Source organism: Canis aureus, chromosome 37 (assembly GCF_053574225.1).
Source record: "Canis aureus isolate CA01 chromosome 37, VMU_Caureus_v.1.0, whole genome shotgun sequence".
Taxonomy (NCBI): Eukaryota; Metazoa; Chordata; class Mammalia; order Carnivora; family Canidae; genus Canis; species Canis aureus.
In genome coordinates, this window is record NC_135647.1 from 13422875 (window position 1) to 13448455 (window position 25581).

At 40.2% G+C, this 25581-nt stretch overlaps 1 protein-coding gene across 1 annotated transcript; it reads left to right on the forward strand.

Annotated features, from left to right (window-relative positions):
- Positions 1-399: 399 nt before the first annotated feature.
- MCUR1 (mitochondrial calcium uniporter regulator 1) lies at positions 400-23964 on the forward strand. The gene is made up of 9 exons (XM_077886155.1): positions 400-799; positions 8828-8965; positions 13574-13677; positions 14314-14415; positions 14979-15020; positions 15746-15817; positions 20022-20075; positions 22936-23050; positions 23888-23964. The coding sequence occupies exons 1-9, from the start codon at positions 478-480 to the stop codon at positions 23941-23943; spliced, it is 1005 nt and encodes a 334-aa protein (XP_077742281.1). The 5' UTR covers positions 400-477; the 3' UTR covers positions 23944-23964.
- The last annotated feature ends 1617 nt before the right edge of the window (positions 23965-25581 follow it).

Consider the following 25581-nt stretch of genomic DNA (forward strand, 5'->3'; position numbering starts at 1 on the left):
CACTCTGGGGGCACTTCAGACGGGGAAAGGATAGTCTAGGGAAGGCCGGTGGTGCGGGGCACGCCTCCAGGTACTCCGAAGGGCGTCGGAGTCATGCTCGGGTTTGTAAGGGCACCGGTGTGATGAACGTGTAAATCGGGGCAGCCGGGAGGGCAGCGCAGACCCGGGAGCCGCCGCGGCCTCCAGGCGGCGGAGCAGGGCGTGGGGCGGAGCCTGGCCCCGCCCTCCCGCAGGCCCCGCCCCGTCGCGCGTCGGAGCCCCGCCCTCCCGCAGGCCCCGCCCCGTCGTGCGTTGGAGCCCCGCCCTCCCGCAGGCCCCGCCCCCCGCAGGCCCCGCCCCGTCGTGCGTCGGGGCCCCGCCCTCCCGGAAGTAAAGGGCGGGCCGGCGCCGCCGCCCACGCTCCCTCCGGCCGTCCGACGCCGTGGGCGGACGCGCGAGCGGCATGAGCGCGCGGCCGGGCCGGTGAGCGCCGTGCCGATGGACCGTCCGCCGGGCCGCCGGCGGCTCCTGCCCTTCCTGTCCTCGGCCGGCTGCCCGTCAGCGCCGCGCGGGGGTCCGGGGCGCGGGGCTGCGGCGGCCCTGGGCGGCGCGTCACGCGCGTCCTCGCTGCTGCTCCTCCTGCTCGTGCCGCCCCCGCGCCTGGCCGCCGTCGCCCCGCGCAGGCCCCCAGCCGACCCCGAGCGCCCGCGCCTGGCGCCCCGCGCGCCCCCGGCGGGCCTCGCCCCGGGCGTCGCCTGGGCTGCCGGCGCCCTCCGCCTGTGTCGCCGCCGGGCGGCCGCCCTCGCTCCCCCGCGGAGAGGTGAGGTGAGGTGAGGGCCGGGCGGGGCCCCGGGGAGGGGCGGCGTTGGCGCGGGCCTCCGGGCAGGGCGGGGCGGCCGAGGTCGCCGGGCCCCGCCGGGCTAGGACGAAGGTCTGTGTGACCCCGAGGGCGGCGCGCCGCGGGGGTGGGGGGGGCGGGGGGACGTGCGAGCTGAGGGGCGCGGCGCCGGGCCCTGCGGGTTCACCCCCGACTCGCGTGGACCTGTGGACTCCCTCAACACCAGTTGCCGGTTCTGGGCTCGGCCGGCGCTTTTCTGGGTGCTCGGGGCGCGCCCGTCCACCAAGCCCCGCAGCTCCCCCCCGGCAGACGAGATGATGCCCTTAGGGAGCTGCAGCTGGCGTGGGCACGACATTGACACGTACGTGGTGGAAGTGATACATGCTGCCCGGGAAGAAGTGGAGGTGCGCTTCCAGCTAGGAATTCATTTATTTTATTATTATTTTTTTTTCCAGCTAGGAATTTATTTTATTTATTTATTTATTTATTTATTTATTTATTTATTCATTCATTCATTCATTCATTCATTCATTCATGAGAGACAGAGAGAGAGAGACACAGGCAGAGGGAGAAGCAGGCTCCATGCAGGGAGCCCGACGTGGGACTGGATCCCGGGTCTCCAGGATCACACCCTGGGCGGAAGGTGATGCTAAAAGGCTGAGCCACACAGGCTACCCAAAAGCGGGCGTCCAGCTATGAATTTTAAATGCACTTATCAGAATAGGATTTTTTGGTTTTGTTTTTTAAGATTTTTTTTTTAATTTTGTTCATGAGAGACAACGGAGAGAGGCAGAGACACAGGCATAGGGAGAAGCAGGCTCCATGCAGGGAGCCCGACGTGGGACCCGATCCCAGAACCCCCCCATCATGCCCTGAGCCGAAGGCAGACGCTCAACTGAGCCACCCAGGCGCCCTTCAGAATAGGTTTCATTGAGAAGGTGGCATTTGATTAAATACTTGGAGGAGGTAAGGGCAGTTACTATCCTGCAGGAAGATGAGGGAAGCCTAGGCTCAATTTCCTAGATAGCAAATTGTTGAGGAAAATATCATTTGGAGTCATCTTTATTAGCAAAGGGCAAAAATACCGCTTATGGTGTGGATCAGTAGCCTTCAGTAACCACACTGAAGGCTTTTTTTTTAATGCCTTTCTTAATAGAAATGCCCGGTAATTGTTGGTTTTTTGTAAAATCTAAGAATACCTTTGGGGAAGACACTTGATTGGGAGAGCAAAAATCTAAGAATACTGGGGAAGACACTTGATTGGGAGAGCAAAAAAGGGAAGGAAAGAAGCTTTACATATAAAGGGTGGGGAATGAGCGATGAGCTTTGTCAGTAATTATGACTTAGAGATGACTTTGGTCTTTATTTCAGTACTTTTGTACTTTGTTGCTTTTTTTTTTTTTTTTTTGGACGAGTTGGTAACTTGTGATTTATTTTCTGCTCATCATTCAAGACTGTGAGGCAAAAGGGAAGAAGAGTATTCTTTCTCATCGGTTTTCTGACATCATATACGGAAGGCAGTACTATTGGCTTAGGGGCAAAGGATCTCGTTTCTTCGGAATGAGGATGGATGCTTAAATACGGGGAAGCACCCACAACATAGTTAAGGAGCAAGCGTCAGCAAATGAGTTTTGTTCCTTTGCTTTCAGCCTGGTGATATGTTTGGTGCCAGGGTTCTCAGTAGGGCTCCTGAAACTTAAGGATTTATGAATAGCAAGTTTACACTTGGTTTCCTCCTCCATTCCTGGCTAACTTTGGGCTGCTTTTGTGTGTGTTTTTAATATCCTTTTGATATCCTGAAGGTCCCCCCAGAGGAGGATTTATCCATTACACTTTAACATAGCTCAGTTTACTTCCTGGTTATTAGTAGGAATTCATAGTTCTTGGGTCTTACTTTGTTGTCACAATAAAGGAGGAAAAGTGAGTCAGAGGTATTCTGAATGCCAGAGTATTGCTCCTCCTCAGGCTTTGCCCTTTGACAGAAGGCAAGATGGCATTCAGTTTCCATCAGCAGGAGTTGGCCTGCCAAGTGAGAAGTGGCCAGCCCTTTTCTCCACTTTTTAGATGATAGTACATATTGTGTTGAAGTAAGCTTGCAGTTGAAATGAATTCCAGTTGTTTTGGGCGAGAAAAAAATCTGTGGCATCTAAATTGGAATTAGTTCTTGCTTAGAAAGTAGTCATGAGAAAAAAAAAAAAAGTAGTCATGATACTTTATTTTGGGTGTGTGTGTGTAACTGAAAGAGATGTTTCAAACCACACAAATGATGATTTGTTGTTAGAAGTGAGAAATTTGGTACTAGAAAAATCCCATCACTCTTCACTGGCCAGTTCTAATGTTTTCAAGCTCCCTGACCTATGGGACAATAGATCGCAGTTTAAAAATGGGTGGGTTACCCTCTAGAGAGCCCCTTGAGACATTCAGTCAGTCATTCACCACTTTCTCAAGCTAGATCTGTTCTGTGTCAGGCAGATATTTGGAGTCTCTTGTCTTGGAGCCAGTTTTGTCTCATACTAGGGATAAAGAATGAAAAAAGGACCAGATTTAACTGAGCTAATTTATGTAAAAAGGGAAGATTATAGGTGAATAGGTAAAAGGAGTTGATTTCAAATTTTCTTTCTAGGGAGTCTCATGATCCAGATCCTAGAATTCTCTTAGAAAGTTATTTCTAAAAAAAAAAAAAAAACAAACAAAAAACAAAGTTATTTCTGGCCTGCAGTATGCCAGGTTAGATGCTAACAACATGAAAATGACTAAGACTGGCTGCTCTTGGGATGTTTGGACTCACAGATGATACCGATGTGGAACTAATAGGATAAGTGCTGTGATTGAGCTATCTGAACTGAGCTATCTGAACATAGATAAAGAGCAATCAAGGCTGCCCTCTAACCTGGGTGGAACTGGCCGATCAAACCACACAGTGTAGCATAATGCCCTGCCCAGAACATAATAATTTGCTTAGCTGATTGTAAAATAGAGAGGTAAAAAGGATGCTTAAAATTTGTCATTTGAAAAAGGGAGGGCAAGCCAGACTTCAGGATGGAGCACCAAGGTATGCAAGTGCAGGACACAGAATAGCTTAGGTGACTGGAAAGAAACCTGAAACAGTAGGTGTTGGCTAAATTAGGACAGGCTTTGTATTTGTGTGCCTTGCCAAGGACCCAGCACTGTAGGCTAATGGTTCTCTGAATGTAAGGGCCTTTTTTTTTTTTTTAAATCATTAAACTCAAACATATAACAGTTGTTGCATTTTATATATTGTCAGTCTGCAAACAGTGCTTGGTACAAAATGATTATTGGATCTCGTATTTATCTGGACACTGACTGTGATCCTCTTTCCAAGGTGGGATCCACTGCTATAGGCTTACAGACAAGCATCAGATCTCTAGGGTCCAGTCCATGTCACGTATCCTTTAGAGGTGAAGGATTAACAATAGGAGCTGGTTAGGTGAACTATCGTTCTGGTCACTTAGGGGATTTACTGGGAAAACCTTAGAATTTCGAGTTAGTAGTGACTTGCTTCTTCTACAAACCTGGGATCATAGAAAAGTAAGGACAAATATGTAGCAATATTTTCATATAGCTGTGTTTATTACGTTGAAATGAAAGTTTTTTTTTTTCATATTGTCCATCTCTTTTTCTTTTGCTGTCAAAATGTCTTTCATAATGTTTGTAATAGTAAGGAGTTATTGTGTTTAAATGTTCTTTCTTGACAGAATTACTAATTGGACTTGCAATTGTTACTTTTTTTTTAAACTATATGTATGGTTCATGAAATACAAAAGCCAGAGAACTATTAACATCCTACCTTCTTCAAATGAGCACCTTGAAACAAGTTTACAAAATGAGTTTGATCTGTGGCTAAATGCACAGAAATTCATAGGAAAGGTAACATATAAATTATTAGAACACATCTCTCTAAAGAGGCTTTTTTTCATAGACATCACAAAGAAAGAAAACTATAGACGTCTTATGAGTAAAGACACATAAATCCTCAACAAAATGCTCACCAAATCAAATCCAGCAATATGTAAACAAGGAGTACACATCATGACCAAAGGAGATTTCTATCCTGAAAACAACAGGTTCATTTAACATTGGAAAATCAATTTAACAGAGAAGAGAGACCATGTGATCATCTCAAAAGCCATGGAAAAGGAATTTGACAAAATTCAGCACCCCATCATGATAAAAAGCACTTGACAAATTAGGAATAGAAGGGAACTACCTCAGTGATATAGGACATCTGTAAAAAACCCACAGCTAGTATCATACTTAAATGGTGAAAGATGAATGCTTTTCCTCCAAAGGTCAGAAGCAGGGATATCTGCCATCACCATTCGTGCAGTGTTGTACTAGAAGTTCTTTTTTTTTTTTTTTTGTACTAGAAGTTTTAACCAGGGCAAGACAATGGAAAGGCCTCCAGATTGAAAAGGAGGAAGTAAAACTATCACTGTTCACAGGTGATGACCTTGTGCATGGAAAAGTCTAAGAAATTGAGAATACCATTAGAGCTAATTAACAAGTTCAACGAGAATTTAGGATACAAGATCAACATTAAAAGTATAACAAAAGGGCAGCCTGGGTGGCTCAGCAGTTTAGCACTGCCTTCAGCCCAGGGTGTGATCCTGGAGACCCAGGATCAAGTCCCACGTCGGGCTCCCTGTATGGAGCCTGCTTCTCCCTCTGCCTTTGTCTCTGCCTCTCTCTCTCTCTTTCTCTCTCTGTGTCTCTCACGAAAAAATAAATAAAATCTTTAAGAAAAAATAACAAAAAAAATACAAAAATCAATTGCATTACTCTACACTAGAATGAACAGTCTAAAAAACAACTCCCTTTATAGTAGTAACAAAAAGAATAAAGTACTTAGGGATAAACTGAACAAAAAACTCATATGATTGACCCTTAGGAATGCCAACTCCCACAAAGTTGAAATACGTGTATAACGTTTGACTTCCCCCAAATTTAACCATTAATAGGTTACTATTGGCCAGAAACTTTACCATAAGAGAGAGACAACACATATTTTATATATTATGTGTTATAATATGTATTCTTAATATAAATTAGAGAAAATGTTATTAAGAAAATCATAAAGAGGGGCACCTGGGTAGCTTGGTCAGTTGGGTGTCTGCTTTGGCTTAGATCATGATCCTGGATAGAGCCTTGTCAGGCTTCCTGCTCAGCAGGGGGTCTACTTCCTTTCCCTCTGTTCCTCCCCTGCTCATGCTCAAATGCTCTTTCTCTCTCAAATAAAATTTAAAAACAAAAGAAAATCAAAAAAAAAAAAAAAGAAAATCATAAAGAAGAGGAAATACTATACTGTAAAAAATCCGTGTAATGAGTGGACTCTTGTGGCTCAAACCTGGATTCAAGGGTCAGCTGTACTGTGAAACCTACATTGAAGAAATTGAAGACCTAAATAAATGGAAAAACATCCTATGTTCATAGCTTGGAAGACTTTGTACTCCCCCAAATTGATCTACAGATTTTTTTTTGGATCTACAGATTTAAAACAAAAGTTTTAAATGTCAAAGTTTCAGGTGGCTTCTCTGTAGAAGTTGATAAACTGATCCTAAAATGCATACGGAAATGGAAGGGACTTGGAATGGCCAACGTAATCTTGAAAAAAGAACAAAATTAGAAAACTCCTTTCTGGATATAAAAACTACAGAGCTACAAGTAATCAAGACAATGTGTCCCTGGTATAAGGATAGATATAATTCAGTGGAATAGGATGGAGAATCCAGAGATGATTTACAGTCAACTGATTTTTGAGAAGTTCCAAGATAATGCTGAAACAACTAGATTTCCTCACACAAAAGAAGTTGAACTCTCATCTCACACGACATAAAAGTTAACTCAAATGGATCGAAATCTAAATATGAGGGGAAACTGTAAAACTCTTAGAAAAAAACTGGTATGAATCTGTGTCCTGGAATTAGCCAGTAGTTTCTTAGATGTGACACCAAAAGCACAAGTAATATACATGAATGAATGAATGAATGAATGAATGAATAGGACTTCATTAAAATTAAAACTATTGTGGTTCGAAAGGCACCATCAAGAAGGTGAAAGCCAGTCCACAGAGTGGGAGAGAATATTTGCAAATTATACATATGATAAGGAACTTATATCTAAAATGTATAAAGAATTCTGAACAACTAACTCAATAATAAAAAGATAACCCAATTTTTAAAAAGATTTGTTTATTTATTAGAGAGAACATGTGTGAAAAAAGCAGAGGGAAGGGGAGAGAGAATCTCAAGCAGAATCTGCACTGAGCTTGGAGCCCGAAGTGGGGGTCGATCTCATGACTGAGATCATGAAACCAAGAGTCAGAAGCTTAACTGACAGTGCCACCCAAGTGCCCCAAAAGGTAACACAATTTTTTTAGATGGGCAAAGAGTCTAAATAGATGTTTCTCCAAAGAAGATATGCAGATGACCAATTAGCAATGAAAAGATGCTCAACATCATTGGCATTAAGGAAGTACAAATCAAAACTACAATGAGCTATTCTTATGCTTATTGCAACATTATTTACAATAGCCAAAATATGGGAGCAGCCCAAATGTCCATCGATAAATGAATGGATAAAGAAGAGGTGGTGTGTGTATATACACACATACACATAAAATAGACTTATTTAGCAATAAAAAGGAACAAAATCTTGCCATTTGCAGTGACATGGTAGAGCTAGAGTGTATAATGCTAAGTGAAATAAGAGAAAGACAAACACCATATGATTTCACTTGTGTGAGATTTAAGAAACAAATGAACAAATGAAAAAAGAGACAAGCCAATAAATACTCTTAATTATAGAGAACAAATATGTAAAAACCATAGTCAAAGAGACACATAAAAAATAATAAAATTTAAAAATTGTATTGGGATATCTCTTTACATCTACTAGGATGGTTATGATAAAAAAAACAATAACAAGTGTTGAGGGGCAGCCCCGGTGGCGCAGCGGTTTAGCGCCACCTGCAGCCCAGGGTGTGATCTTGGAGACCCTGGAGACCCTGGATCGAGTCCCACGTCAGGCTCTCTGCATGGAGCCTGCTTCTCCCTTTGTCTGTGTCTCTGCCTCTCTCTCTCTCTCTGTGTCTCTATGAATAAATAAATAAATAATTTTTTTAAAAAGTGTTGAGAATGTAGAGAAATTGGAACCCTCAGGTACTGCTGTTGGGAATAAAAAGTGGTGTAGCCACTTTGAGAAACAGTCTGGCATAACCTCATAAGGTTAAAGACAGTCACTCTATGATGCAACAATTCGGTTCCTGTCTGTATACCCAAGAGACTCAAAAACTTGTTCACACACAGAATCTCATACACAAATGTTCACAGCAGCATTGTTCATAACAGCCAAGAAGTGGAAACAACTCAGGTGTCCTGTCCTTAGCTGATGAGTGGGTAAGGAAAAACTGGTATATTCTTAAAACAGAATGTGATTCAGCAGTAGAAGATACAAAGTGCACATGATCATAAGGTGAATGAACCATGAAAACCTCACCTAAGTGAAAGAAACCAGTCCCATGATACCACATCCCTTATGATTCTATTCATATGCAATGCCCAGCATAGGCAAATATGTAGACGCAGAAAGATAATTGCCTGAGGTTAGGGGAGTAGGGAGATTAGGGCTTGATAGCTGAAGGGTTTCTTTTTGGGATAATGAAAATGTTCTAGAGTTGACTGTGCAGAATGTTGCAGAATTCCAGTAAAAATCAAATTGAACACTTGACATGGGTGAATTGAATGGGATATAAATTTTCATCTCAATAAAGCTGTTGTTTAAAAGGGGGGCACCTGGCTGCCTGAGTTGGAAGTGTGTGTGACTCTTGATCTTGGGTCACGAATTTGAGTCCTACGTTGGGCATAAAGATTACTAAAAATAAACTAAAACCCACAAACCAATCAGGTAGGCTTTTAAGGTATGTGATATTCTTTCATAGCTTTTGTTTACCGTCAGATCCTGTTTTAAGCCTAATTGTTCTTTACATTGTAGAGCTAAGCCTTTCTGCTGGGAGCCTGCAGCTGGAGCACAGAAGAGATTTGGAGCACAAGAAGAGAGATTTCACCTCCTGCGGGAACAAGAAGCTCTACTTTGACACTCATGCCTTAGTTTGTTTATTGGAAGAAAATGGTAATTCTCCCGTTGGTCACTCAGTGCCACGGAAAAACGCTATAAATTACGAGTTCTTGTTTTTTTGTTTTGTTTTGTTTTTAAGATTTTACTTATTTATTCATGAGAGAAAGAGAGAGAGGCAGAGACATGGGCAAAGGGAGAAGCAGGCTCCCCACAAGGAGCTCGATGCAGGACTCGATCCTGGACCTCGGGATCATACCCCATGCCAAAGGCAGACGCTCAACCGCTGAGCCATTCAGGCGTCCCATGAGTTATTATGATCTTATCTAGCTTCTATTTCTCTTTGATATTCAAGTTTACAGATAATCTTTTGATCAATCTCCCATTTTTTCAAGTTCTTAACTTTTTGTTTAAGGACATTTTTGCTTCCGCCAGTACAGTACAGTGGAGACTTTTTGCACACATTTCCTCTTTGTCCATGAGAAGTATATTTTTAAAACATCACTCGGGAAGTATAGCATTACAGATGAAAATTTAGACACAAGCTAGCAAAACTCAGGAATGGTTCCTGTAACAACCACCTGAAGCACGAAAGTGGTAGTTTTTGATACTGCGATGTTGTGTGCTTTTAAAATTGTTATGAAATTAAGGGCGCCTAGGTGGCTCAGTGATTGAGCATCTGTCTGCCTTTGGCTCAGGACGTGATCCCGGGGTCCTGGGATCGAGGGGTCCCAGGGACCCTGGATCCTGCTTCTCCCTCTGGCTATGTCCCTGCCTCTCTCTGTGTGTCTGTCAAAAATAAATAATACCTTTTTAAAAAATTGTTATGAAATTAAAATGTTGCTGAGCAGCAATTGCTACAATTTTATCTTGTGGGGTTTTTTTTTAGTAGTCCAACTAATATTTTCCATTATTGCTGATAATTAAAGATTCTCCAACACATAAGATGTTTATTGAAAATGCATTAAGGACATAGGTAACGTTCCCATTTAATCTTATCTAGACAGACACACGAATTCTGATTCTCTATACTGTGACTCTTTACTACACTGTATAGATATTTCTCCAGTTGTACGTGCTCTTCTCTACAGAGCTACCATCTGTAGCTGTGCTTCTCTTGCCCAGGACAGATAAGTGGATAGAGTAAGTTCTGTACTTGGTTGGGGAGTTAGAAGCTCTGGGTTCGAGCTCTGCCTGGGCCCAGCTGCAAAGCCAGACAGTTTTCTCATCCTTCCCGGGTTCTTTTTTTCTTTTTTTAAAAGATTTTTACTTACTCATTCGTGAGAGACACAAAGAAGGAGAGAGTCAGAGACAGGCTGAGGGAGAAGCAGGCTCCCCTGTGGGGAACCTCATGTGGGACTCAATACCAGGAGTCTGGGATCACACCCTGAGCCAAAGGCAGATACTCCACCACTGAGCCACCCAGGTATCCCTCATTTTTCTCTTTTTAAAATTTTACTTATTGATTTGAGAGAGCACCTATGTGCAAGAGCAGGGAAGAGGGGCAGAGGGAGAGAGAGAAGCAGACTCCCCACTGAGCAGGGAGCCCAAGGCGGGGCTGGATCCCAGGACCTAGAGATCATAACCTGAGCTGAAGGCAGACGCTAAACCTACTCAGCAACTCAGGCACCTCCATCCTTCCCAGTTTCTAAGTCCTCATCAGGGTGGGCACAATAAGAATTCCAAAGATTCTTTCGAGTATTAAAGAAAATACAGTGTACTTGAATGCACTTTGGAAAAACATATAATTTTCATTGCTTAGGCCTTTTTTCACCAAAACTACTTTGAACTCAGAATTTTAAAAAAAATAGAAGTGAGAAGAGAGGCATCAGAAATTATGTGGATAAGCAGAAGTCATCCTGCTTTTTCCTTTTTTGTATGGACCTTGTGTTCTTGCATTCAAAGTAACCCATTGTAAAAAGCCATATTCAAGAGAATTAGGGCATTTCACCATACGCTAGGTGTTTGACAACAGTAAAGGAGCATCATAAATCTTATTAAATGGCAAAGTAGCTGCAATGGACTCGAGATGGCCACACATCCTCGTCCTGTTAACAGGTGAGGTTTATTTTCACACCCCCACCAAAAAAATATGTTTTTTTACTTTTGATAAATAAACATTGTTTATGTTTAAAGTGTGATGTTTCGATAGATGTACTTCCTGCTTTTTTTATTTCAAACCTTGACCTACAAGTCTGCATATCTCAAGACCTGTATTCTGAAGACCCCACTGAGTGTAGGGCTTGAGGCTTCTTAGATGAATGATATCTAAGATGTCATAGGTTGAGGCCCAGATGGAAGCGTCTCACATCTTTTATCTTTGTCTTCTCCCACTTTCTGTCCTTGTCTTCTCTAGGGCTGCGTCTCCTGCTTCACAAAACTTCCTGCATGTCTGTAATCTCTCTAACCCATGTCTTGTTCTCTCATTTCTCCAAACATTCTTTTGTATTGGTAACCCGGTAGATTTTCAGGCCTAACTTCTGCTTTTTCTTATCCATTTCTCCTCCCACAGGTGGTTATAAATTATAAGGTTATGGAGTTTAGTATCAGCATAAGTTCTCCTCCATTCTTTTTCTTTTCTTCATAATTGCCAAACTAAAACTGTGTTTAACTGTGAACACTTCATAAGGTTTTAAAAATCACAAGACACATTTTCATTTTCAAAAAATTAGGAAGGTAGAAAAGAAACAATTAATATCCTGAATCGCAGCACACCAGAGTGAAACAACATTATTTACATTTTGGTGGGTAACCTTTTGGATAATTTTTCTAGATAGTCATGACCCACATGTTGAAAATTAGAGCATTTTGAATCAAGTGAAGGGAGTAGGTCTTTGGAGGTCTTTTGTCTCTTTTAAATCTTTGTCTTTGTTTCTTAATTATAGTCAGGGGCCACCTGGGTGGCTCAGTCAGTTAACACTCTTGATTTCGGCTTAGGTCATGCTCTCAGGGTCATGAGATCAAGCCCCACGTCAAGGCTCTGCTCATCTGGGAGTCTGCTTGGGCTTCTTTCTCTGCCCTTCCCCCCAACTGGTACATGTATGTGTGTACTCTCTCTTTCTCTCTAAAATAAGTTTTAAAAAAATTACAGTCTATTTCTCATCCAAATTATATCAGTTATAACTTTATTCAAACAGATGTGCCTTTAATTATAAGAATCAGTAGGTTCTGTAGTTTTGTTTTTTTTTTTTTAAGATTTTATTTATTTATTCATGAGAGACACACAGAGGGAGAGGCAGAGACATAGGCAGAGGGAGAAACAGGCGCCCTGTAGGGAGCCTGATGTGGGACTCAATCCTGGGATTCAGGGATCATGCCTTGAGCCAAAGGGAGAAGCTCAACCACTGAGCCACCCAGATGCCTCTCTTCTGTAGTTCTTATGGATGGAAGCATTTAATAGAAAAAAATTACTTTCGGGGATCCCTGGGTGGCACAGCGGTTTGGCACCTGCCTTTGGCCCAGGGCACGATCCTGGAGACCCGGGATCGAATCCCATGTCAGGCTCCCGGTGCATGGAGCCTGCTTCTCCATCTGCCTCTGTCTCTGCCTCTCTCTCTCTCTCTCTCTCTCTCTCTCTCTCTGTGACTATCATAAATAAGTAAAAATTAAAAAAAAAAAAAAGAAAAAAATTACTTTCTAGGGACTTGGTTTTAAGCATCTTATTAGTATTTACAATGTAAAATATAAATTGCTATCTAAAAGTATTTTTTATTTGTAATTTTATTTATTTTTTAATTTAAGTTCACCTAATTAACATTACTAGTTTTGCAAGTAGTGTTATCTAAAGTTACTAAAAACAATGGCATTGGGGCACCTGGGTGGCTCAGTGGTTGAGTGTCTGCCTTTGGCTCAGGTTGGGATCCTGGGGTCCTGCATCGGGCTCCTCGTGGGGAGCCTGCTTCTCCCTCTGCCCATGTCTCTGCCTTTCTTTGTGTCTCTCATGAATAAATAAATAGAATTTGTAAAACCACAAAATGATATCACTGCTGAGTTGGATTTTTCAATTCAGCATCATTTACTGAATATCAAAGAATATATTTTTCATCCAGACTGGCTCCCTCTCCATAAGCAATCGAAGAAGAAACTTGTGGAAGAAAAGTAAAAGAATGGATTTTACCTTTTAACATCAGATAAATGAACAGTGAAATTACTAATTATGTTTATGTGGTCAATGAATTGATGGATTTATGCTGGATATGAAATAATTGAGCTTTCCTGCTTAAGCAAATTATTCTTACTAATGTGTGCATCTTAAAATTAAGGAAGTCACGTTTTTATAGAAAATTTAGGCCATGGGGAATGAAATAATGATTACCTAGAACTTTTAAGTTACAAAAGCAGTAAATTGCATCTGTAATTTTGATTTTCCCTTTCTTTCCTTGACCACGCCACATTGCAGGCTTCCTCTATATCATGAGACATTCTAAGGAAACATGATTTTTCACAGCTAGATAGGACAGTAGAGGACACTAGCCCAGCTCTTTGTCTTACATGAAGAAACAGACTCAAGTGTGTCATGCTTGTCCAGAGTGACAGACACATCATAGCTTGGGACTCCAGTCTTTCTAAATTCAAACATTTTCCCCCCTTCTGTGAAGGGTTCCCCCCTCCTCCTACCAATAAATGGAGTCTCCAGAGTGTGAATGTCTTTGTGTGTTTGCTTAGGGTTCACTACTCAGCAAGCAGAAATCACTGTCTCTGCATTGGTCAAGATCACGGATGCCAACATGGATATCGTCTACAAGGATATGGTCACCAAAATGCAGCAGGTTAGCTTTGTTAGAGCACAGTAGCAAATTTAAAGTGTAAGGCTGGGATGTTATTTCTAATATATATTAGATAATATTCTACTGAAAAGCATATCATATTTTTAACCATAGTTGAGAGGCAAATAATTCCAGTGCTATAAAAAATATTTTTTAAGGGGCAGCAAGGTGGCTCAGTCAGATCTTAGCTTGGATCTGGATCTGAGGGTCATGAGTTCAAGCCCCACATTGGGCTCTACACTGGGGAGCCTACTTTAAAAAAAAAAAAAAAAGAAAAGAAAAAGTATTTGAAGCTATTTTGTCAACTATTGTAGACTCATGCTGGAAGACTCAGTAGGCTTGAAAATGGACTATTCAGTTTACCATACTTAACAAATGGAGATGTGGCTGGAATTACAGCAGTGTTTTCTTGAGCTGCTGGTCCTCAGGCTGTGCCACCCTTTTAACTGGCTCACTTGATGATGATACTGGACTTGAATCTTTATTCTTTTCCTTTCCTCATTCTGAAATAGAAAATGACCTTGCTGAACCTCTTTCCTCATATCCCACTTTTCCTGGTTTCTCACTAAGATGATTCTAGGTAGGAGGCAGACATCCTAGGCCAACTAGGTTATATGTTTTTTGTTTTTCTTTTCCTAGGAGGTCACTGTTCAGCAAATAATGTCTCAGATTGCTAATGTGAAAAAAGATATGATTATTTTGGAGAAGAGCGAATTTTCAGCCCTCAGAGCAGAAAATGAGGTAAAACTAGAGAGCCACTCATACTAATAAAAAATGGTCACTCTTGAGACATTGAGACATGATATGCATGGACAAAAGTGCACGTGTTAGATGCGTTTTTACAAAGTGAATTCGTTAAAAGAACACTTGAAGGAGGCAAACGTGTACTAAAAACAATTGTGTTACTGGGGCACGCAGGTGGCTCAGTTGGTTGAGATCTGACTCTTGATCTCAGCTCAGGTCTTGATCTCAGGGTCTTGAGTTCAAGCCTCACATTGGGCCGCAGCCTGGGGAGCCTACTTTAAAAAACAATTGTATTGCTGATTTTATGTAACTGCTAAGATGAATTAAAACTGATTTCAAGGTAGGCACATGCGTTGTAATAACGTCCTGGCAGGAGAGATAATCATGTCTGCCACTAAGGCTTTTCAGCTCATTTTTCATTCTGAATACAACCAGGTTCATGTGGAGTGAGAGTTAGAACTGTGCACAAAAACATCTAATGTGTGTTTATTATCAAGTTGTATGTCTTTTTTTCTAACCTTCTAGCCATATCCTTGACTTTTTTTTTAATGTGTTTTTAGAAGATAAACGTGGAACTACATCGATTAAAACAACAAATAATGGTGAGATCCTCAGTCCTGTTTGTGTGCTTATTGGCAGTTATATAGGCATAGTAATAAATAATGTAAGAAGTACTTTAGGTGTTCTTAAAAACTTAATACCATGTTAAATATTTGTATAATATGTCTTAAAAGTACACACTGGAAGATTTAGCAACGACCATGTTCAGTGAATAAATGAGTGATGTCTGTAACCAAATTCATTAAGAAAATTATGTAGGATGAATGAAGTCATCTCTAAATTTAAAAATGGTTAGAAGTTGCCACCTGGAGCCTTTAGGTTCTGTTAGAAAAGACTGGCTTTAGAGAATTACATGTGATTTCAAAATGCTTACTATGCCAGCTGTTTGGATTTCTTTTCTTTCTTTCTTTTTTTCTTTTTTTTTTTTTTAAGTGGAAAGGACATGGATGTTAAGGAAGAAAAGGTTCTGACAAGTATCAGAAAGAAGGCTTTATTTAAACCAGAATTCCATATTTTCCTTCTTTGAGTCCATCTCTGCTTTCCAGAGTTGTCCCGGGAACAGCTTGAGTCATAAATTCCCTAAGGGGATGACACTGAGACTCTGGAGGTTCAAAGTAACAGTAACCCACAGCCCCCTCTGGACCAACTGAAGCTTTATAGAAGAGGGTCATGTGTATATATATGACTGGGAAGTCCCAGGATTCACCTCCCAAGAGGGTTTCCATTTCTCACTTTGGATTTCTCTCTCTGTTTGCCCTCCTGCTAGGATGAAGTGATCAAAGTCCGAACGGATACCAAGTTAGACTTCAATCTAGAAAAGAGCAGAGTGAAGGAATTGGTATGTTCCTTTATTAAACACAGAGTATGAATTCATGTCTTTGCAGGATGGAATGCTTGGTCCGGTCTGAACATACAGATAGTTCACCAGGTCTGTTAAACATTTACCTGTGTATCATTGTCAGACACAGTTTTCTCTTTAATTTTACTTTGGCATAGCTTAAATTTGATGCTTTCAAAAATGAAATGAAAAGATTGGGAGGCGCCTGGCTGGCTCAGTCAGTAGAATGTGTGACTCTTGATCTTGGGGTCATGAGTTCAAGCCCACATTGTATGTAGAGATTACTTAAAAATAAAACCTTAAAAAAAAATTTGTTTTAATTAAGATCTTGGTTAAGTCAAGTTTGAATCTCGTTTTGTTTCAGAGAGAGACTAAATTATGTGTAACTTAGACATTATCAAAGAAATCAAACTCAGTCTAATTTAATTTAACCTTAGACCTCCCCAGGTCCTGATTTTTCTTTTTTGGGGGGGGGCGGGGGGAGTCCTGATTTTTCAAAAGTTAAATTGATCATCTTTTTTTTGATCATCTGTCTTTTTTTTTTTTTTAATTTTTATTTATTTATGATAGTCACACAGAGAGAGAGAGAGAGGCAGAGACACAGGCAGAGGGAGAAGCAGGCTCCATGCAACAGGAGCCTGACGTGGGATTCGATCCCGGGTCTCCAGGATCACGCCCTGGGCCAAAGGCAGGCGCCAAACCGCTGCGCCACCCAAGGATCCCTGATCATCTGTCTTGAATAATATTAAATTAGATGCTACACTGAAATTCAAGATTAAAAAAAATATTTCTATACTCTTTTGTTTTAGAGAAATCTTAATGACTTGATTGCATTGTTTTGAAATGCAAATTATAAAAAAAAGAAATGCAAATTATAAATGAATCTTTAGGTTGCATTCAATTGAAATTTCTGTTTGTTTTATTTATTTATTTATTTATTTATTTATTTATTAAGATTTTATATATTTATTCATGAGAGACAGAGAGGGAGAGAAAGGCAGAGACATAGGCAGAGGAAGAAGCAGGCTCCATGCAGGGAGCCCGATGTGAGACTCAATCCCAAGACTCTGGAATCATGCCCTGGACCGAAGGCAGACTTTTTTTTTTTTTTTTTTTTTTTTTATTCATGAAAGACACAGAGAGAGAGAGAAGCAGAGACACAGGTAGAGAAAGAAGCAGGCTCCATGCAAGGAGCCCTATGCGAGACTCGATCCCGGGACTCCAGGATCATGCCCTGGGCTAAAGGCAGGCACTAAACCACTGAACCACCCAGGGATTCCCGAAGGCAGACATTTAACCGCTGAGCCTCCCAGGTGTCCATCAATTGAAATTTTTAATTGGGGAAAGTACTTCGGTACATTTGTTACCAAAAAGATATCAGAAATGTAGGTTGTAAGTAAGTAGGCTGAAAGGTACTTGTACCTGTACAGTTAACTTATGGGGTCGTATACAGGACCCAAGAAGGCTGTGCAAATACCATTCTGCCCATTTGCTTTTTCAAAAATAATGCATGTAAGTACTATTTTTTCCCCTCAAAGTTTTTACAACACCTTTTTTTCCATTTTTATTTCATTCAGTTATAATTGACACAGTGTTCTATTATTTTCAGTTGTATAATAATGATTTGATCTTTGTATATATTGCAAAATGGTCACCACTGTAAGTCTAGTTACCGTCTCACCACACAGTTACAAAACTTTTTTCTTCTGATGAGAACTTTTAAGATCTATTCTCTTCACAACTTTCAAATATTACAATACAGTATTATTAACTGTAGTCACCATGCTGTACATTACATCCCAGGACTTAACTTATTTTACAACTCTATGTTTGTACCTTTTGACCCATTTCACCCACCCCATAGCTCCAACCTTTGGCAACCACCATTCTGTTCTCTGTATCTGTGAGCTTGGGTTTGGGGTTGGGGGGCTTCTTTTTGTTTGGGGGGAAGTTTTTTTAGATTTTAGATTCCACACATAAGAAAGATCATACAGTATTTTGTCTTTCTCTTATTTCGCTTAAGGTAATCACCCAGGGTCCATCCATGTTGTCACAAATGACAGGATTCCCTTCTTTTTTTATGGCTGGATAATGTTCCATTATACATATCCACCACATTTTCTTCATCCCTTCATCCATCAGTGGACACTTAACGTCTTCCGTGTCTCGGCAATTGTAAATAATGCTGCAGTGAATATGTACGTTCTAACAAAGATAACATTGAGTCGCCTCTAGTGACTTAACTCATCTATCTTCTTGTTCAGGCTTTATTTGAATGTGATAGCAATAGTTAGATACCTTCTCTCTTATTAGAATAGTGAAAAATAGGGCATGTAAAGCATCTTTTACTAACACAGAACTGGATACACCTATAGAAACCGAATGTGCACAATTGTTTGTTGTCTTCTGATATTTCACAGTTTGCTTTTAACCGGAATATGCGACGATGATAAAGGAAGTCAGTACTGAAATTCAAACAAGTTCTTAACTCTTCTGGAACTGCCTCTGGATTTCAGGAGTTAAGCTGAGCTTTGTAGTACAAAATAATTATTATGCCCATGTCCCTTTGTTGTCTCAAAAACCACTTTTCAACCATAAAGATGAATTCACCTAATATCACTAAAATACTTAAAAGTCAGTAGCATACAATTAGTCTCTAAAAAAGAAGAAACTCTTTGAATTACTCTTTGTCCTTATGGGTTGTGTACTTAGCAAAAAATCTGAAGGCACTTGATTTGGGAAGATGCCCATAGCTAAGGAAGATGTAGGACTGATGAACATGGGTGAAAGCCAGTGAATTGATGGGATTTATTAACTGAGTTGAGAAGTGGTTCTTGGTAATCCTGAACTTAAGATCACTGTGAAGTACAGGACAATAGTGTGTACTCTCAGGGTGCTTTGGTGAGGAGGACTGGGACCTTCCCACTCTGTATAGTGTTTCAGTTACATAACTGGTGATACTTACAGCCAGTTTCAGAGCAGTATGGCCTATAAACTGCTTTGTGGTGCAGGGAGATAGAGTCACCTGATGTTATTTTAAAAATGGTAGCGTCTAGATACAAACTTTTCTCTTGTGGCCGGGTCAATAAAGACTTGGGGAGATGTGGAAAAAATCTAGTCTGCCCTGCCCTCTGGTGGCAATTCAATGCATAACTCTTTCTTCATCTGAAACCCTGACATTTGAAGATGGAGATGAGCATTCTTTCTTTGGTCCTAGACTAGTCTTTGGTTTGGGGTCATAGGTTTTTTCTCCTTTTTTAAAAAAAAATGTCTGAGCCATATTGTTTTTATACTGTAAGTCCCCTGGTAGTTCCCGGGGAACATTTTATAACTAGAAAGATTCTAATACTTAAGCATTCATTTTCTCCCCGATAACAGGGTTAATTTAGTAAAGAATTAAATGCTAATTTTTCATTTAAATTATAGATTTTCATTTGTTAAATTAAATCCCATACCCATTGCTGAGGAGAGGCGTGTCTGATTTTTTGTCTCCATGTCAACAAAATTGCACTAAATCTTTGCATAAATGTTAATAGCCAAAGGCAAGATACCACTTTGATTCTGGGTAGTGCTAGTCAGTTCTTTTAGTGATACTGGATTGTGACAACACCCAAGTGGGTTGTTGTTATTTAATTAAAACCAACATGTGATGGTTTTGTGCATTTCTTGTACCGATGTACTTATGGTGTATCCTTAGGCAATGTCTGTGTCACATAATAATATTCCTTGAAACTATTTTTTCCTCAACTTTATAACATTTCTATCTTTGTCTAAGTTTCAGGCAGTGACCAATTTTGTGATTGTGATGGGTTAGCTCTCAAACTAAATTGTTCCCCACTTTCTTCAATCCTCTCAAAGCCAAAAAGCACATGACTCAGCAGCCATGCAAATTGGTCTCTGGGGAATGCTGTTATACAAGTAGGAGGGGCCCAATGACATCAGAGCAAACAGATGACAAGAGCAGAAGAGAGAGGTGAAGGGTGACAAAGGGAATCCAGATACTGGAGCAGTGAGTGGCTACAAGGAAGAAACTTCAGAAGACACATCTAATGTGTCAAGTAGGCTCCTTGATTCCAGAGGTGATTTCTGGTATCCTATATTCTTGAAGGTACTGAGACCAGAATATTTAAGGCACAAGAGAAGGAGGAGAGGAAGAAGAAGATAAATCATAATCTGACCTATGTTACGTGTTTGTTTATTTCAGTACTCATTGAATGAAAGGAAGCTGCTGGAAATGAGGACAGAAATGGTGGCATTGGTAAGAAATAAGACTGACTTTTCTTAGTCATAGTGTTCATCTTGGCTTCATCCTATGCGTGGTTACTGCCCTTTGTAATGATGTGTTATGGGAGGGTACGTGCAAGTTTTATGTCCTAGGGTTTGTTTTGTTTTAGTTGTGGTAAAGTATACATAAAATTACCATCTTAACCATTTTTTAAAAGATTTTATTTTTTTATTTGAGCAAAAGAGAGAGACAATGAGTGGTGGGGAAGGGCAGAGGGAGAGAGAGAGAAGCTGATTGCATCAGCCCCTGATGCAGGGCTCGAACCCAGGACCCCAGGATTATGACCTGAGCTGAAGGCAGATAGTTAACTGCCTGAGCCACCCAGGTGCCTCCTCCATCCATCTTAACTATTTTTAAGTATACAACTCATTGGCATTAGGTACATCCACATCATTATACAACCATCATTGCCATCTACCCACAGAACTCTTCGCATCTTGTAGAACTGAAACTCTCCCTGTCGACAACACATGACTTGCATCCCCTTTTCCCCCAGCCCGTGGCCACCACCAGGACTGTGTCTGTCTCTATGAATTTGGCTACTCTAGGGACCTCATATAAGTGGAATCATAATATTTGTCCTGGCTTCTTTCACTTAGCATAAGGTCTTTAAGGTTTATCCATGCTGTAACCTGGGTCAGAATTTCCGTCCTTTTTAAGGCCAAATAATATTCCACGTATGAATAGATCATGTTTGGATTATCTGTCAGTGAACAACTCGGGTTGCATCCATCTTTTTGCCATTGTGAATAATGCTACTATGAACATGATTGTACAGATATCTGTTGGAGTCCCTCTTTTCAGTTCTTTGGGGTATGTACCCAGAAGTGTTGTACCAGAGAATTTTTTTTTTGCACTTACTTGATTATCTTTTTTTTTTTTTTAATTTTGATTTATTTATGATAGTCACAGAGAGAGAGAGAAAGAGAGAGAGAGGCAGAGACATAGGCAGAGGGAGAAGCAGGCTCCATACACCAGGAGCCCGACGTGGGATTCGATCCCGGGTCTCCAGGATCGCGCCCTGGGCCAAAGGCAGGCGCCAAACCGCTGCGCCACCCAGGGATCCCCTTACTTGATTATCTTAATGAAAGTTCAAATCCCAGTGATGGAAGACTAACAAAGAATGGAGATTTTAAAATTATTTTTCAAACTTATGGCATACATTACTTTTTTCCATCTTATGGACCTCTGAAACTTGGAAGATACTTGGAGGAAAACCTTTGACACAATTTTCTAGTCATTTGGGCCTTTATTTCCTTACTCATTACCTGAATTATTAGCCATAAGAAACAAGAAGTGATCCTTGAACAATAGGGAGGTTAGGGACCTTCCCATGCAGTCAAATCTGCGTGTAACTTTGAACTCGCCGGAAACTTAACTATTAATAGCCTACTGTTGACTAGAAGCCTTCAGATAATATAAAACGTCAATTAACACATAATTAACATGTATATTATATGTGTATTATATAATGTATTCCTTTTTAAAAAAAGATTTATTTTTGAGAGAGTGTGTGTGTGCGCGCGCACGTACATGCACACATCAGGGTGGGGAGAGGAGCCAGAGGGGGAGAGAATCCCAAGAAGACTTGGGTTCATGATCCCATGACCCTGAGATCATGACCTGAGTAGAAACCAGGAGTTGAATGCTTAACCAACTGAGCCAGCCAGGCACTCCTATATTACATAATGTATTCTTACAATAATAAGGTATGCTAGAGGAAAAAAATGTTACTAAAATCATAAGGAAGAGAAAATACATTTACAGTACTGTACTACATCAAAACAAATCATGTAAAAGTGGACCCATGCACTTCAAACCTGTGTTATTCAAGGGTCAATCTTTCTTAACTTGTCCTAGGATTTTAGTTAATTATTTCCAATGCTTTTATGCATTATTGAAATAGTACAACCCCTTTATAACATCAGGCAAACACCATCCTTTAGGGGCATTGGTTATGTATCTAGTTTAATTGTATTTTATTTGATAGAGAATACAAAGAGGCTTTTGGTATAACCAAGTCTCCTAATAAAACACTTGGTATTTGATCTATGGAAAAAAAATTGTAAGATTATCTAAGATTGCGTTCACTTTTTTTTTTTTTTTAAGATTTTATTTATTCATGAGAGACACAGAAGCAGAGACATAGGCAGAGGGAGAAGCAGGTTCCTCACAGGGAGCCCAATGTAGGACTCGATCCTGGATCCCGGGATCACAACCTGAGCCAAAGGCAGGCACCCAACTGCTGGGCCAACCAGGCGTCCCTACATTCACTTTTTAAAGCATTATTTGTATACTTCTCATTAAGAAGAATTTAGAAAGATAAGACATCTTTATTGTCATTGAGAACAATGCTGACTTGTAACTTTAATCTTAATTTGTAGAGCAATCTAAAGTTTACAAAAGCATTTTACAGATTATTACGTTCAGTTGTCCAGATAGCCTATGTGAAGGCAGGGCCAACAGTTTGTTTTTGGGGTGTTTGGTTTTCTTTTTTTCTTTTTTCTTTGCTTTTTTCTAATTAAACAGGCCCAGACACTGACGGGATGAGCACTGGGTATTATTCTATATGTTGGCAAATTGAACACAAATAAAAAATAAATTTATAAAAAAAAAAACACAAAAAAAAAACAGGCCCAGAGATGCTAAAGGCCCTAACCAATGCATCCTAGCATGAAGATAGTAGAACTAAAGCTAAAGCCCACATGTCCTTAATCACCCCACCTTTCCCTCAGACTGCCGCCTGCTGTTGAGGGTCTCTAGGACAGAGGGAGCCAAGGGGATAGCAGGTATATCTCAAGTGGTTTAATGCTGTGAATCTCTCTTTTAAAAGCATGCCCAGCAAGATCGGGCGGTCACCCAAACAGACAGGAAGATAGACACTGAGGTTGCTGGCCTCAAAACCATGCTGGAGTCACACAAGCTTGATAACATTAAATATTTAGCAGGTAAGCTCTTGTATCTAGGTAGTTCAAACAAGCTGAGAATAAATAAAATTTGGAAAATTAGTCAAAGATGAATACTGTGTTTCATCGATTCTAATACATTTTTTCCCCCACATTTTAACATCTCTGATATTAGAAGGCAGGTTTTGATATCCAGTAGATAGAGTATCATACAATAATCAGTATTTTTTTTCCTTAGTAGTAAAATGTGTCTTGCAACTGAGAATCTTAAATTTTGTAAGGTACTATCATTGAACTGTAGTTACTTGGAATTTTTTTTTAGTGAAATTCAAGGCAATATTTTATGGATGCTTTCTGCTTCACTTGGGGACACTCTTTGTAAGGAGTTATTTTGGTTTTGCAATTTTTTGAGCCAGAAGAGTGAATGAAGATTTCCTGTATAAAAATAACTTAGCAATTATTATAACTCATATTTAACATTTTGGATTAATCAATATTTTAAGTCATAATAGCATTTAGAAGTGGAGTTTTGTTCAGGAAGTTTTAAAGGGTGTGTCCCTCTATAGTACATTTATATATGCTTTGTGATCACAGTATTTATGACTTTCCCTGAAAAGTTTTATTGAATATTGGATACGTTTTTACTTTGAAGATAATTGTAAAGGATGGAGTGTTTTAATAGGCAGGTGTCAAAAAAAAAAAAAAAAATAGGCAGATGTCTTGTGGAATGTGGCACCTCAGCAAGCAACCTGAGCTGCTTACATTTGTTTTTTCTGCTCCGTGGATAGGTGGATAAGCATCTATATATTTTCTTAATAAAAAGTTGATCCTTTGGTAACTGTTAACACAACTAATCCTTTGCTCATTTTTTTCTTACAGGGTCTGTATTCACGTGCCTAACAGTAGCTCTGGGATTTTACCGCCTGTGGATATAATAAAGTGTCTTTTTAAAGAGATCCCAATTGTTTTGCCTTAAGAATACCAGATTGCTGTGCCTTTTCTCCCCACCCCCCACCATTTCCACATTTTAACCCTCGTTTTGATTTATTGTATATTATCTATTTTATACAGATTATGGACATATAACCAATGAACGAATTCATAATGGTTCCTTTCGTCTTTTTTGTTTAGTTGCCTTTGTAACAATGAGTGGTGGACAAAGCACGAAGACCCCACTCAGCTGGACCAGTGAACTTGCCAACAGTAAATATTATGACTCTCTACAATTTTAAATCTTCTGTCACATAGAGGATTGAGGGGGGCGTCTCCACCTAAAAGGCACATCTGGTTTCACTAAGTACTAAAGAATCACCCAAACTAAACCAAGAGCACCGAACCCTCTGTACCTAGTAACCCCGTCCTTCCCTGCAGCCAGTCAGGTGTAGTAATGATTCACCTGTACTATCCCCTAAAGGAATTTTTTTCTTTGAATTTCCATTGTCTTAGTAAGTTATTGTCTTGGTTATTTTTCATATGTCTCTCAGCTAGAAAGTTTTATTGCCTAATGAAGTTTTATAATTATGATAGGGAATCTTTCTCTCCCATCCTCTCCCCATGGCCTAAGAACTATATCAATACTCCACTTCTGGCATTGCCTACCCAGAAAACTTGATAATTTTCAGCATGGATGTCCCAGTTTGTGAGACAAGTTCTCTTTCCTGCTGGTCTTCATCTGCTTTGTATACAAGAGAGGCACTCAGTTTTCCTTCTGTAGCAATATCTAGATATTCAGATAGCATCTGCACTTCTTAGAAAGTCTTTAATGAATATGCCTTTGCCAATTACAAGCTCAGATTGTAGGCTTTAAAATTAGAGAGCTGTCATGCCACGTATTATCCTAATCAAATTTGATTCCTTTGGTTGGTAAAGACACTCTCATGCCTACCTTCTATTTTTTAAAACAAATCTCTAGATACAGCCGGGGTTCTTTTAGGGAAGCACATTCTCATGTTATTTGAATGGCCTGGGAGAGAATAGCACTTTAAAAACAAGGACATCGAGAGCACGTTTGTCTTTCTCTACATACACACGTGCGCAAAATCTGGTACAATGGGGAACCACAGACATGCCTGTTGATGGAACTGTGGAATAAATCACCCATTGTCACTGTTCTGACTGCATTACAAGAAAGTTACCTTTGTCCTTTGGATGTCAAACTTTAGAAAATGTAAGTCATTGCCTTTTTTAAAACATATGTTTAGCACGAAGCTGCTGAACTCCAGATGAGCCTGAAAATCAAGTATTTTGGCATTCGTAGTATCAGTTTCAAAGTGAATAATGATTTGATTGTTTTCAACTTGGTCCAAGATTATATCAACTGCTTCATAAAATACTGTAGCAATATGTGCTTCCCCTTTCAGAGAAGTCCCAGAAAATACTGCACATTTAGCAGTTGCCTTAAGTATTAACAGATTTTAGCGAGTAACATCCCATTAAGACCACATTTACATTTGCAACTACTTGATAGAGTTATAACTATGGTAAGAGTTTGGAGAAAGAGCCTGGAGCACAGACATTCTTCCAAAATTAACAGAATCCCCAAGAGGAAAAAGTGCTGTATGCAATTATGTCTC